Here is a 15,743-nt window from a genome sequence, read left to right on the forward strand (position 1 = left end):
ACTAACCTTTAAAGTTGCACCCTATTTTGATTTTTTTTTAATTTTGGAAATGTAAGTAATAGATGAATACATTCTCATTATTAAAAGAAATTAAATCATTAAAGACCAAAAGACCCTTGGTCCACAATCCCCAATCCCTCCCTTCTGCACTGATCTAACCCCCTTGCCTTTTTCATATTCCCCATCTCCCCCCCACCTTCGCTCTCCCTCTCCCTCTCACATTTAATGAGTACTCTAACAGAAACTAATTCAATGATTTTTAAAAGAAAGAAAAAAGGATTTGGCCTTATAATAGTCTTAAAGTTATTTTTGCTTTTCAAGAATTTCAAGCTTCCCTTCTAAATGATATAGCATTTAACTTGCTTTGTGATATAAATGAAAAAAATATACCAGAGTAAAAGAAGTATAATGCTCTCTTTTGGAGTCATCATGTATATGCTTAGAAATGTGTGTTTTATCAGATATCTGTAATAATGAAACTAAAATACTGGAGCCAACCCAGACTGAGACTGCCTTTGCAGAAGGTACTCCTGGCACAGGCGTGAGCACTCTCGTGTGGTGTGGTGAACAAAGCACAGAAAGGCAGGAAGCAACTGTAGTGATCATTCATGAAGTGGCCTATTTCATATTAATAAAAAAAATACCAGGTCAGTTTCAAAATAAAATTATACTGTTCACTATTTTTAATACAGGGATATTCTACTTTATTAATATCCAAAAATATTCAAAACAATTCCTATAAATATTCAGTAAAAAGGTGTTACAAAACAATAAATCACACATCTTTTAATTTCATTGTCTCACTGCTCCTGATTTCTTATAGATCTTAATTTCAATTTCAACCTGTATGCCAGGCATAACATTTAAAGAATTATTCTTCACCTATTGAGGGAACAAATTTTAATTAAGTTACTAGACATAACTCACAAGGGATCAAGAAGCACACATCAAATAAAAGTGATTCTTCCCATTTTGAGAAATACACTGAGAAGTAAACTCCAAAACCATAGTATGTTGAGACAATGAAAATATGATATCTGAAAGCCTATGTAACATTAATTTATATTTTCATTTGAAAAAAAAAAAAGCAGTAAGGGCAATCAAGCCAGCTGATGAATGACTAGTTAGCTATTTACTTACTTGTCATCATGCTCATAAATATTCAGACCCAAAGCATCAACACCTAGCCACAACTCAGTTCCCTTTTTATTTTTTATTTCAAAATAGTTGACTCCATACATTTCTAGGTCCTGTGCAATCTTCAGGTATTCCATCACAGAGTCTTCCCTGTTGGAATAAAGCTTATTACAATGTATTTATGTAAGAGAAATATCAAATTACAAAAACAATTTGAATTAAAATTCAGTGCTTTATTCATATAAATCAAATGATCTTTTGGGGATAATCTGATATAATAATGTTATGAAATAAAAATACTTTAATTTGAAGAAAACAGCCACCCAAATACCTTAGCATTCCTCTATGTTCTTCATGCCAGTTCTGTATTCTTTCTTCCCATTGCTCTTTTGTCAATTTGTGTTGTTCTAAAACACTATAATGAAAAAAAAAATCTATGAAACTGCCATGACTGAAAATCAGTATTTTTTAAAAGTCTAGAATCATACCCTCACTGTGATGGTTGTCATACATATCTATACACAATCAAACTGCACAGAATAAACACACACACACACACACACACAGAAATGACTGCATGTAAAACTGATGAAATCTGAATAAGTTAGGTGAATTGTACCAATGTCAATATTTTGACTGTGATAGTGTACTAAAGTTATGCAAGATGTTACCATTAGGGAGGGCTGGGAGAAGGATACACAGGATCTTTCTATTATTTTACAATTGCATGTGAATCTACAACTATCTCAAAATAAAATGTTTCCAGGATTCAGAAATTATTTTAAAAACCACATTTTAAAATAGTTATTAGATAGTTTCTAAGAATTCAAATGTTTCGAATGAATTTTGAACAAAAAAGAAAAAATGACTTGTTATTAATAGAAAAATGAGAACAGACTGAAAATCAGAATTCTTAGACCTTAATTCTTCTTTAACTATATGTATTTATTTTTTGTGCTGCTAAACTTAATATTCTACAGGTAATACTTTATATAAAAGTGAGAAGTCATACTTTTTTCCACCACCCGTGCCCACCAAATAACTTTTCATTAGTTTCTCTTGTATCCTTTCAGTGTTTCTTATGCAAATATAAAAAACACACCAACTGTATTTTGTACTATTAATATTTTAACACCAAATCAGCATATTCAACATGCATATAATTTACCTACTATGCACACTATAGAGTATGTATTTCTATTCTCTGTGGGTGATATAATTATTTATCTTTACTGGTGAATCCCCAAATCCTACTTTACTGATAGCAAAAGTACTGTTTTGCTATATAAAAATTCTCCATGAAACCCAGGGATTTCTTGGCAATATAAAGAAATCTTAAGCCCGGCCAGTGTGGCTCAGTGGTTGAGCATCGACAATGCACCAAGAGGTCACTAGTTCGATTTCCAGTCAGGGTACAGGCCCATGTTAAATCCCCAGTGGGGGGCATGCAGAAGGTGGCCAATCGATGATCTCTCTCATCGATGTTTCTCTTTCTCTCTCTTCCTCCCTCTCCCTTCTTTTCTCTCTAAAATCAATAAAGAAAACAAATTAAAATAAGAAATCTTAGGATGCAATATGCCCTTGGACAAGTTACTATTGAGAATAGATTCCTTAATGAGGTCTCAGACAATTACATTCTTTTTTTTTCCCTCATCTAAGGACATTTTTCCATTTTCTGTTCAGATAGAGTGGGAGGGAGAGAGAGGAAGAGAGAGAGAGAGAAACATCAACGTGAAAGGGACACATTGAGTGGCTGCCAACCAGCGCCGGGGACAAACTGCAACCGAGGTACATGCCCTTAGCGGGAACCAACTCTGGACCGCAGGCTCACGCTCTAACCGCTGAGCCAAACTGGCCAGGGCTACATCCTTATTATAAACCATTCATTTGTCTATGTACTCTTTTTTAAACCCTTGCTTTTGGGGAAAGAAGTTTTGTCTTCTTCCTTAGAGCTCTTAAATTTCCACATTTTTCTTGTCTTTATCCTCTCTCTGCTCCTCACCAACAGGAACGCAACCTGCCTTGAAGGCACAATTAGTTTAGCCAATCGTTGGTATCGGATGTTAACTGAAGGTACAGGATGTAAATCTGAAGGTATGGGTTAATTAAATTGGATGCCACTAAGATTTCTGCTATAACTTTTATATCCTGAATTTCAAATATCATTTGTTTGCATTTTGCATAATGTACCTGTATTATTAAGTCTGCATGACTGACTGGCAGGTATCCAAAATTCCTACCCCCTTTTTCTTCTGTCTAGAACAAAAAAGCCCTTCTTTCATGTCTAAGGCCAATCTATTCAACTTGACTTTAAATTTATCTGGGCCTTTAAATGACTTTTCCCTCCACTTCCTCAGGATCTTCACTCCACCTTTTATGGCAGGGGACATATTTATTGTTTTCTGTCTACATATATTAGTATCTATACTTATGTGTTACAGAAAGCAAAAACCACATCAAAATAAATTATTTCCCATCTTGTACAAAACATGTCTAGAAATCCATGCTTTGCTACTCCTAGTTTTTTTTTCCCCTTCTTCTAAAAAGCAACTGTCTTTTGAGAACTGTACATATCTACTACCCTTCAATTCCATACCTCACATCCACTGCCCCCCACCATCTACCACAATCTGGCTTTAATCCCCAACACTCTACTAAAACAGCTCTTTCTACGTTCACTACCAATCTCCTTATTGTTATGCCAAACAAACACATTAGTTTCCTTCATACTTGACCTCTTTGTACTATTTGACACTGCTGACCAGTCTCTCCTTAAAGCATTATTTCACCTTGGCTTCCATGATGTAACACTCCTCTGGTATTAATCATAATATACTTTAGAGTAACCTCTTCCTCTGTACTTACAAGTAAAGTTCAAACAAGGTCTATCCCAGCCCTTTTTCTTATTCAACATGTACTTTCAGGTCCATCTCTTTCATTCCCATCTATGTGCTAACTACTCCCAAAACTGTATTATAGCTCAAACTGCTCTCCAAGATGTGAACCCCACATCAACAAATGAATATTAGCTCCCTCTCGATTATACTGTAGGTATTTCAAACTCAGTTGGTTCAAAACTGAAATAACCTTCTGATTACTAATCTCCCCATATTTAGATAATGAGAAAAAGTGTGCTATATACCATATATGAAATAGGTCAATCATTGTGAAAGTATTTTCTCCATTCTGAAACAAAACATTAGTAGTATTCTAACATTACGAGTAAGTCTCTTTTAATCTTAGCTGGAATTCGTTCTCCAGAGACTATCAACTTGAAGAACAGCTAACTGTCTAGACTTTCAATGTCCAAGACCAACTCTTCAAGAAAATGTGCTATCTTCCTTCTTTTTAAATACAGTGGTTACAGCATACATGTATTTAAAATAAGAAATTGTGCCCTGGCCAGTTTGGCTCAGCGGTTAGAGCGTCGGCCTGTGGTCCGGAGAGACCCGGGTTCGGTTCCCGCTAAGGGCACGTACTTTGGTTGCAGTTTGTCCCCGGCCCTGGATGGTCGTGCGGGTGGCAGCCACTCGATGTGTCCCTTCACGTCGATGTTTCTCTCTCTCTCTCCCTTCCTCTCCCTCCCTCCCACTCTATCTGTACAAAAAATGGAAAAATATCCTCGGGTGAGGATAAAAAAATAAAAAAATAAAATAAGAAATTGTGCTTAAATGTGATTCCAGTGTTTAAGATTTTTTAAAATCACATGACTCTTAAATGTAAACCAGTTACTTCAACCAAACAGCAATCTGATTTAACATTGAAAGAACAACTATGTTATATTTGTTGAGATGAAATTGCTTTTTATGAATAAAAAAATTTTTCAGGGTAATTCTGATTATACACAATATTTACCTTCTATACTGACTTAAAACTTAATCTGCTGTACATTTCACTATATATAAATTATACCTCAACAAAAAATAAAAACTAATCCTTATCTGAAATGAAATTCTACTATGCCAATAATCAATTTCTCTATTCAGTGCTTTAAAAAATCTGAGAAAAAGAACTTCAGGTTGGAATAATAAAAACCAGACAGACATACAGACTAATAAGTATCTCATATTCCTGATTCTTTTTTTTTTTGGTATGTGCCCCTAGCGGGAACCGAACCCGAGACTCTCTGGTCCTCAGGCCGACGCTCCAACTGCTGAGCCAAACCGGCCAGGGCTCATATTCCTGATTCTGTTGGTGAACAATATGCGTTGTTTTACCTTCTAAGATAACTACTGTTGCAATAATGTTAATGAGCAAAATAATTTAACATTTAATAATCAAATATTAAAGCTATTGCACTTCTGCAACCCACTGTATGGAAAAGCATAATTGCCAATGATATATCTGGTAAGGGATTAATTTCCAAAATATAGAGAGTACTCATACAACTCAACAAAAGGAAGGCAAAGAACCCAATTAAAAAATGGTCAGAGGAACTAAATAGACACCTCTCCAAACAGGATATACAAATGACCAAGAGACATATGAAGAAATGCTCAACATCACTAACCATCAGAGAGATGCAAATTAAAACAATGAGGTATCACCTCACACCTGTCAGAATGGCCGCCATTAACAAATCATCAAACAACAAGTGTTGGTGAGGATGTGGAGAAAAGGGGACTCTAGTACACTGCTGGTGGGAATGCAGACTGGTGCAGCCACTACGGAAAACACTATGGTGTTACCTCAAAAAATTAAAAATTGAATTGCCATTTGATCCAATGATCCCACTGCTAGGAATATACCCTAAGAAGCCTGAAACACCAATAAGAAAGAATATATGTACCCCCATGTTCATAGCAGCACTATTTACAATAGCTAAGATCTGGAAACAGCCCAAGTGTCCATCAGGAGACAAATGGTAAAAAAAAAGCTTTGGTAAGTATACACAATGGAGTACTCTGCAGGTGTAAGAAAGAAAGATCTCTTATCCTTTGAGACAACATGGAGAGAGCTAGCGAGTATTATCCTAAGCAAAACAAGCCAAGCAGAGAATGACAAATATCACATGATCTCACTTATTTGTGGAATATAATGAACATAACAGTCTGAGGAATAGGGTAGACCCAGAGACACAGAAGTAGGGTACAGACAGACAACCCTCAGAAGAGGGAGTGGTGGGGAGAGGGAAGAGATAAACCACAGAACTTATATGCATGTATGCATAACCAATGGACATGGACTACAAAGCCGGGTACGGGGGGGGGGGGATGGGGAGGAGGGTGTCAATGGGGTAAAAAAAAGGAGAAACATCTGTAACAAAAGTAAATTAATTAAAAAAAAATTTTTAAAAGCTACTGCACTTCTAAAGCATATACCAACAGAATATACTGTTAGCTGAAAATAAACATTAATGCCTATAACCAAAGGAAATTAATAAAAGTGAACAAGATACAATTTAGTCTTTCTTCATATTTAGTTGCCTATGAAAAAGAAACTATATCAAAGAGCTTAACTACTATGAGGAAGTGGTGCAGAACTAAAATTTTAGGTTAAAAATATACAGCTTTGAATTTAAACAGAAATTTTAAAACTTGGGAATTTGAACTAAGAATAGTAACAATTCTCTCCGGTTCTAAAAGAAGTATCTCCACCCACATTCTAATATCAGAGATATGTGTGTTACAATGTAAGAATTGAGATATTTTAAAGTAATATCTGATGCTGTACTTTCTCAATTTCCTAAGTAATGCTACTTAAACTAACACTTGTATCACACGTTACAGTTAAAACTGTACACCGTACAGTTCATGACAGTAATTATAAATAATAAGGTAGGCAGAGCAGAATTATTATCCCATTTTGCAGATTCAGGGATTTTGGGTTTTTGCACCCAAGGTCACATAACTAGCAAAGAGCAGAATCAATACTCAAAATCTAGTGCCATGCTACTTTAAATAACTTATAGATGCAGCAGTATACCGGAGATAAGAACAGAGCATAAGACTAGTAGTCTAAAAACTGAGTTTAAAATACCCTTCTAAAAGTTAGAAACTCAATTTTAATTCTATAGAGGAAACACAGGCTGTTACTTATTACTTTCAAAAGCATTTAAGAGATTGTTGAATAGATTGTCTCCCTGTGTTTTTTCTAAGCAGCAACAGTCGCATCCTCCCCCAAGCTCAAATATCCATGGATTGCTTATCCTGTGGAAATGAGGAGAGAAGAGGCAGAAAGTTTGGGAAGTTGCAGACTATATAAATCTATGTAACTACTGAGTCACTATTTTAAAAAACTATACTCTGATTCAGCTGGCAACTTAAAATCTAAAAAAGAAAAAAATTTACAAACTTCTGAAATATAACATTTCAGAGAATATAACATAAAAGCATGTTTTACTTACCGCTGGGGTAGAAGCCTATCATTAGCCAGGTAGCCTGGTTTGTGAATCTCTTTGTTATAATCTCCATACTTGGCTTGGACAGCATAGGATGCCAGAAGGACTGCAGTTTCTGGTGGGCAATATATCTCATCATTTAAGATAGCCTCTTTAACTTGCAAGAAGAAAAGTCTCTGGGTTATTTCTTGAATTAATTCCTCAGAAACATCTTCAGGAAAAAATTTAGCTCTAAATTTGAACTGTAAAGGATTCTCTTTTTTAACATCTTGCTGTGTCACCTGGAACAGTAATTTCGAGTATATCAACAAAAATCTTAAGTTCAAAATAAATGAATCTAGTCACATTAGATTCTTCTTAGAAGAAAGTAGGATCTAAAACAGCAATACGATTATAAATCTGTAAAATTCTAAATCTGTAATATATGTAAGAAAAAAGATTCTATGCTCAAAAATATGACCTATAACTCACAGATCCTATCTAATAACCAAACTGAAACTTCTTGAGAAGCTTATTCTGCAGATGTTTAAATCAAAGTTAAAGTACTAAATTACACCTAATAGTATTTCTTATGTGTTAAGTTTTCAAAGAGAAAAAGTGAACATTTCTCTTTCTATGATAAGCTTATGGTGCCTTATTGAATTAAAAGATGTGACACCTTTAATGATTCAAAGGGAACTGCCAAAGGAGGCCTGAATCAGTCAGACCCTAAAAGCTTTTCTAGCACAAATTCAAGATCGTTAACTTCAAAGTAACTTGATTATTAACCGAACTTATTATACATACTTTACCTTTTTATTTAGTTTAAGCCATGTAGAATAACCTTTGCTGTCCACGTACTGCAGCCCAAAAAACCAGACTTCACGCAAACCAACTGTTTTCACCACCTTACCAAAAAAAGAAAGAAAAAAAAAAGTCCATGTCAGTTCAACATTCACACTACAACTAGATAGCACTATACTTCAAAAGAAGGAAAGAGCCACTTAAGCATCACAGGTATATTCCTTTGCTACAGAGAAGCTCTTTCCTAAATTTAACATGTTACAGTAACATTTCTAAAAACTTAAATTCAGGTTTGTATATTAAATTTTTAGTGTCATTTCAACCCATCATGATCCCAACAGATAACAAGAGGAGTCTGGGGAAACAGAGAGAGAGCAGTTATAATCCAATTTTCCTATTTCAATTTACCCCCACAGCAAATACTGCAGGCTGATGTAGCCACTATGGGAAAGAGTATGGAGGTTCCTCAAAAAAACTAAAAAATGGAACTACCTTATGACCCAGCAACTCCATTTCTGGGTATATATCCAAAGAATCCCAAAACACTAATTCGAAAAATATATATGCACCCGTATGTACAATTTACCTTCACAGCTATACTATTGGTTAGACAAGGCAAATGTCTCTGAAAACATCTAAATGCCATGCCCCAGAGGATCATCCAGCTGGTGATTTCACCCCTGCTCCCTCTTTCCTTCACTCCCCATATATGTTCTATATTCTTCCCTCACTGAGCAAGAAATCATTCTTGGAACATGCCATGAATTTTACCCTCTACAGCTTTGCTCGTGCTTTTTCCTCTGCCTAGAATGTTTCTTCTGTACTTTGACCACCTGTTGAATAATTTATTCCTCAAGGCCCAGCTCAACTAACTTGCCTTCTGTGAATGAAGCTCTCCTATTATCCAGACAAAATGAATCACTTGTCCCTTGATGTTCCCACAGTACTTTATACTGCTGTTAGAACATGTACGGTATCATATCATAATTAACTGTATTAGTAATATATCTATTTATTCTCCTTTACTGTCTAAAATTAAGGACAGAGATTATTTTCCTTATTTGTCTTAATATCCACGTTATCTCAAGAAATGATTAACTTGTAGTAGGCACTTAAAAGTATTAAGAGTAAACAAAGTGGTAAGCTAGGACCTATAGTCAGAATTGTATAAACACTTAATATAGTTTTTTAAATCTATATTTAAAATAAAATGAGGGAATTGAGCTAGAGGAGATGAGAGTATATTAACATTTTGAAAGCTTTACAGAAAGAGTCAACATTAATTCTTAAGTGGTAAATATTCTTGATTTTTTACTTTATTTATTTACTTTATCCTCACCCAAGGACATTTTTCCATCTTTTATTCAGATAGAGTGGGAGGGAGGGAGAGAGAGAGAAACATCGACGTGAAAGGGACACATCAAGTGGCTGCCACCCGCACGACCCAACCAGGGCTGGGGACAAACTGCCATCAAAGTATGTGCTCCTACCGGGAACCAAACCCGGGTCTCTCTGGACCGTAGGCCAATGCTCTAATCGCTGAGCCAAACCGGCCAGGGCTTGGTTTTTTTACTTTTAAATCTAAAACCATTCCAGGCTTTTGGTTTCAAGATAGCAAACTGAACCCTTCAGTTTACTTTCCCTCTTTAAAAAATTTCACTGAAATAACACACACAAAATTAAAAATAGGAAAAATCATTTAGCTCTGCTAAAGAAAGTTACTATAAAAACACACACACGCCCTGGCCAGTTTGGCTCAGCGGTTAGAGCATCGGCCTGCGGTCGGGAAAGACCCGGGTTCGGTTCCCGCTAAGGGCACGTACTTCGGTTGCAGTTTGTCCCCGGCCCTGGTTGGTCGTGCGGGTGGCAGCCACTCGATGTGTCCCTTCACATCGATGTTTCTCTCTCTCTCTCCCTTCCTCTCTCTCCCTCCCACTCTATCTGTACAAAAAAATGGAAAAATATCCTCGGGTGAGGATTAAAAAAAAAAAAAAAAAAACACACACACACACACACAAAAACTGAGTCCCTGGCAGGTTTGGCTCAGCGGTAGAGTGTCAGCCCACAGACCAAAGAGTCCAGTCAAAGGCACGTATCTCAGTTGCAGTTCCTCCCCAGCCCTGGTTGGGGTCATGCAGGAGGAAACCAGTCTATGTGTCCCTCTCACGTCAATATTTCTCTCTTTCTCCCTCCCATTCTATCTGAAGATAAATAAAAAAATATCCTCAGGTGAGAATTAAAAAAATTTTTTAAACTGAGAAATTTCTGGATGATATGAGATATAAAAACTCATACTGATGCAAAAGTTAATCAATGCCAAACAACAAAACTTTAACATGGGCAAAGAAGACCCCAGATAATTTAACTTTGACAAAAGATAGATTATTCCAACAAAGCCACAGAAAATATTCCAGCTCAGAGAAGCAGGGGTAGGAAATTTACACAGGTCAAGAGCAGTAAGACAGCAGTGTATCCAAGTAGCTGGCCTCCGCTTTGCCTCCAGGCATTGGTGACTCACAATGCCGGCTATATGGACTGCCACAAAGTAGGCACCAGAGACAGCACCTCAACTACCACAACAAACACAAGGAAGAGCAAGAGAGCTCAGCTGGGAAATTCCTCAGGAGGCTCTATATTATCAACAGCTCTTCACCTACTTCTGGAAATATTCTCAGAAACTTTCAATGACATACCTGTACAGGGTGAAGCAAAAGTCGGTTTACAGTTGTGACTACATAAAAGTTTTTTCCTTGTATTATTATTTATTAAGTATTGTATTATTTTCCATATGAACTATAAACCACTTTTGCCCCACCCTGTATAAGTAAAAAAAATTCTTGGGCACGTAACTACAATATATGCATATTTATTTATAAATTATACACGGGCACATTATTTTTAAAATAATTTGAAAGATGAAAGACAAAAATATAAATAGTTAATTTTTTTTTCTGTATCCGAATAGATCATGTTGAGCACTCCTTGAGAGTATGAACACTCTCCTTTAATCCCACAGGTAGAAGCTGGAAGAGGAGGCTAGTGAAGGAAGAGTCAGCAGGGAGCAAACAAAGAACCTTAAGCACTGAACTAGAGCCCCCTCCACACAGCAGCTGGCCTCAAGCAGTATCATAATTAGAAGAGAGACTTTGCTACAGGTATACTCATGCAGCTATGTACCATTATTTAAGAGGACCCTATCTCTAGGTCAACTCCTAACCTGACCCTGAACCTACCGACCTGCCAGCTCACCCCATATACTCACTACACCCAAGGTAAAGCCTGATTTTAGATCCTTGCATTCAGGCTCAGGAGAATTTGTCAGGAAACAGAACAGTGACTGTTAAGAATTGTCAAGAGCACCCACATCAGATAACAATACTCCTCATTCACAATATGAAATACAGTATATATGTGTGTGCTGTATATATGTATGTATGTTAAATATTGTTCTATGTACTGTACATGGAGTCTCAACTAATTCTCACAACAGCCTCTGAAGGGAGTAATGTTACCATTATCCTAATTGAACAAAGGAGAAAAATGAGGCAAATACAGGAATCTGTCCAAAGTGGAACAGCAATAGCTACTGCAGATGTGCTCCAGAGCCCACATTTTTAAACTACTGCTGCTCTGTAATAAATGAGGTTTCACTCTCCCTGGTTTCCAAACTAAAGCAATTCTGCCTAATAAAACACAAATATTTTACTTCTCAGTATCAATACCAAAAAGGCCCATTTGCTGGTTAGTTTTGACTATCCCAAGCATTTCATTTGTTATATAAATAACATTTCGCCCTGGCCGGTTTGGCTCAGCGGTTAGAGCGTCGGCCTGCGGTCCTGAGAGACCTGGGTTCGGTTCCTGCTAAGGGCGCGTACCTCGGTTGCAGTTTGTCCCCGGCCCTGGTCGGTTGTGCGGGTGGCAGCCACTCAATGTGTCCCTTTCACGTCGATGTTTCTCTCTCTCTCTCTGTTCCTCTCTCTCCCTCCCACTCTGCCTGAACAAAAAATGGAAAAATGTCCTCGGGTGAGGATAAAAAAATAATAATAATAAAAATAAATAAATAAATAACATTTCAACTTGCAATGAAGTACAGTAAATGCTAAGTCCATTCACATTTTATTCAAATAAAGATAAGCTATATATTTACAAACAGGAGACCGAAAAGAAATCAACAGAAGTGGGTATTAGTTTACAGGGTAAAATATTTATAATGTATGATGAATACAGATGCTTATAATTTTATTTTAAAAATTTGCTCACTCACACACAAAAAAGCCTTTCATCTTCCAAGAAGACCTCATTAGGGCTTTCAAGATCATTACCTAATATCACTTTGTCAAGAAAAGAAACAACTTTCCAGGAATTTTAAATGTTCATTATATTTTGCTTTAGTATGCGATAGAATGATCAAGATATATAACTGGCATCCTAGCCGGTTTGGCTCAGCAGTTAGAGCATTGGCCTGCGGACCAATGAATCCTGGGTTTGACTCCAATCAAGGGCACATACCTTGGTTGCAGTTTGGTCCAGGCCCCGGTCTGGAGGCAACCAATCAATGTCTCTCCCCCCCAACCCCATTTTATCTGAAGATAAATGGAAAAATATCCTCTGGTGAGGATTTAAAAAAAAAAAAAGATATATAACTGGCTATTTATTGCTGTAATGTAAGAAACTCTCACCCCCATTCTCTAAGGCAGTAATTTTCAACCTTTTTCATCTCATAGCACACATAAACTAACTACTAAAATTCTGTGGCACACCCAAAAGTGTATTTTTTGGCAATCTGACAAAAAAACAGGTATAATTGCTTTTTGTTGTTGTTGTTAATCCTCACCTGAGGATATTTTTCTATTAATTTTTCGATATTCGAGTGGAAGGGAGGGAGGGGGAGGGGGGAGAGAGAGGGAGAGAAAGAGGGAGAGAGGGAGAGGGAAGGAGGGAGGGAGCCAGGGAGCGAGGGAGAAAAACATCGATTGGTTGTCTCCTGCATCATGACCCTGTCAGGGTCAGAGCTAGAATCCACAACCCAAGTATGTGCCCTAGTCCGGGAATCAAACCCATGACCCCGTACATAGGTCCATGGGCTGACACTCTAACCAAGGTGGTATAATTGCTTTTTAATTTTATATATTGATTTGAGAGAGAGGAAGGAGGAGGAAGAGAGAGAGAGAGAGAGAGAGAGAGAGAGAGAGAGAAACTTGAATTTGTTGTTCCACTTATTTATGCATTCACTGGTTGATTCTTTTATGTGCCCTGACTAGGGATGGAACCCACAACCCTGGCGTATTGGGATGACTCCTACCAACTGAGCTACCCAGCCAGGACAAAATAGGTATAATTGTGATTTATTCATACCGGATGGCTATCGTTGTATTATTGGCTATTGTCATTTTTTTTTACTTGACCATCTAAGAGAAAAGAGGCCAATGCCCCTAACTAAATAGGCACTGAATGTTGTAAAAATTCTTGGGGCATACCAGTTAAAAATTGCTGGTCTAAGGTCAAGTTAGTCTGACTACAGACTGATGCTCTCTTGCTCATATGTACAAGTTTATGCAAAAGTTAGAAGTCTCAGGCCAAGTAAAATATATCACTTTCTTCCTCTTTGAAATAATCAATTCACCTTATCACTTCACCCCTGGGAACCAATCCCTTTCTCCGTCCTTTTCTCAATAAAATTTGATTACTACATACAGCACCACCTAAGGAGTTAAATTTTTTAAAAAACATAGACCCCAGATAATTGCATCTGTATCTCTGGAGGCTGTTTCTAAGCACTGCCTTTTTTTTTTTTAAGGCCACAGGTGACTCCAGTGTGCACTCAGGAAGAAAGAAAAGACAAGATCAATAATTTAAATTCCTTAACACGACATCTATGTTCTAACCCCAGGCCTACAAATGAGTCCATGACACCAAATGCCTACTTATAGCCTATGTGTCTGTGTCTTTGCTCCTGCCATCCCCTCTGTCTAGGAGCTGCATCCATTCCACTTTGTAGAATGTCTTTGAATTTCTTTTAGTCTTCATTACAATGATTTACACAGCAGATATTAAATAAATACCTGTTAACATTTATTTTTAAAATACCCTATCCTTCAAATCTAGGAATGAGAAAGAATATCTCTACAGCTGTTCAAGATATTTGAATAAGTGTTGTGAACAATTTCAGTGCTACAATGATGCATTATCAGTAAAGTACAGAAAAACACAGAAAGTGCAATAGCATGCATACTATGGTATCACAAGTTGCATACTTCATGAAGTTAAATGATACCTGGTCAAAAAGTTGTTTGCCAGTTGTATTGGGCTGGATGGCAAATTCCAGCTCAGCATCCATTGTGGTTACTCTTACATTGATCTGTAACAAAATAAATAAATAAATAAATAAATAAATAAATAAATAAATAATTAGTAGGAAAGAAAATACACTTATTAAGTATTAGGCAAAAAAATATATATTTTTTTCTTCATTGATTTTAGAGAGAGAGGAAGGGAGAGGGGGGGAGAGAGAGAGAAACATTGATGAGAGAAAACATCGACTGGCCACCTCCTGCATGCCCTCCACTGGGGATCAGGCCCACAACCTGCACATGTACCCTCACTAGGAATCAAACCGGCAACCTCTTGGTACATGGGTTGATGCTCAACCACTGAGCCATACCAGCCAGGCAAGAGAAAAGACTTATATCAAATTTCTAAAATTAAGTGATATAATATGCAGCCAGTAGAGAGCTATTCCATAATTATACCTAATAGTTTAACATAAAGTGGTAGATTTTAATTAGAGGAAATCTTAAATCGATTTGCAAAACAAAGACATAATGAAGTTTTTTAAGAACATTTATTAAATATTTAACATGTACTAGGCAGTAGGGCCATGAGCTTTCCATATTCTCATTTAGCCTTTGCAACAATACTAAGAGATACATTCATTTCCATAGAAACTGAAAGGGTTCCCATTATTTGCCCATCAACACATGAATATCAAATGTAGAGCAGATATTTATTTATTTATTCATTCATTTAATCCTCACCCGAGGACATTTTTGCATTTATCTTCAGATAGAGTAGAAGGGAGAGAGGGAGGAAGAGAGAGAGAAACATCAATGTGAGAGAGACATCAAGTGATTGCCTCCCACACTACCCCAACCAGCGCCAGGGACAAATTGCAACCGAGGTACATGCCCTCAGCGCAAACTGAACCCGGGACTCTGTGATCCACAGGCCGACGCTCTAACCATTGAGCCAAACCAGCCAGGGCTAGAGCAGGTATTTAAACTGAGGTATAACTCGGAATTGTTTGAATGTCGTTCATTATGTTATATTTCTTTAAACACAAAAATCGAATAGTTTTATTTATACTGCAAAAATATTCTTCACTTTACAAAAAGCATTCATCGACTGCCCTTTGTTACAAAAATTATATTTTAAACTCTAATTTTGTGTGTGTAAATACCTTTCTAGTTGGATTATCTCACCAAAA

The 15,743-nt window shown here is 36.8% G+C and overlaps 1 protein-coding gene across 4 annotated transcripts in view; it reads right to left on the reverse strand.

The window, feature by feature from the left end:
- The window catches only part of RDX (radixin), an 88,647-nt gene that overhangs the window by 47,748 nt on the left and 25,156 nt on the right, over positions 1–15,743 (reverse strand). For all 4 annotated transcript variants that reach the window (XM_036258434.1, XM_036258430.1, XM_036258432.1 and 1 more), the window contains 5 exons: positions 14,535–14,618; positions 8,269–8,364; positions 7,484–7,758; positions 1,469–1,552; positions 1,141–1,287 (listed from right to left, as the gene is read on the reverse strand). In XM_036258434.1, the coding sequence (XP_036114327.1) occupies positions 1,141–1,287; positions 1,469–1,552; positions 7,484–7,758; positions 8,269–8,364; positions 14,535–14,618 (686 nt within the window). The remainder of the gene's footprint in view (positions 1–1,140; positions 1,288–1,468; positions 1,553–7,483; positions 7,759–8,268; positions 8,365–14,534; positions 14,619–15,743) is intronic.

This window comes from Molossus molossus, unplaced genomic scaffold (assembly GCF_014108415.1).
Source record: "Molossus molossus isolate mMolMol1 unplaced genomic scaffold, mMolMol1.p scaffold_m16_p_13, whole genome shotgun sequence".
Classification (NCBI taxonomy): Eukaryota; Metazoa; Chordata; class Mammalia; order Chiroptera; family Molossidae; genus Molossus; species Molossus molossus.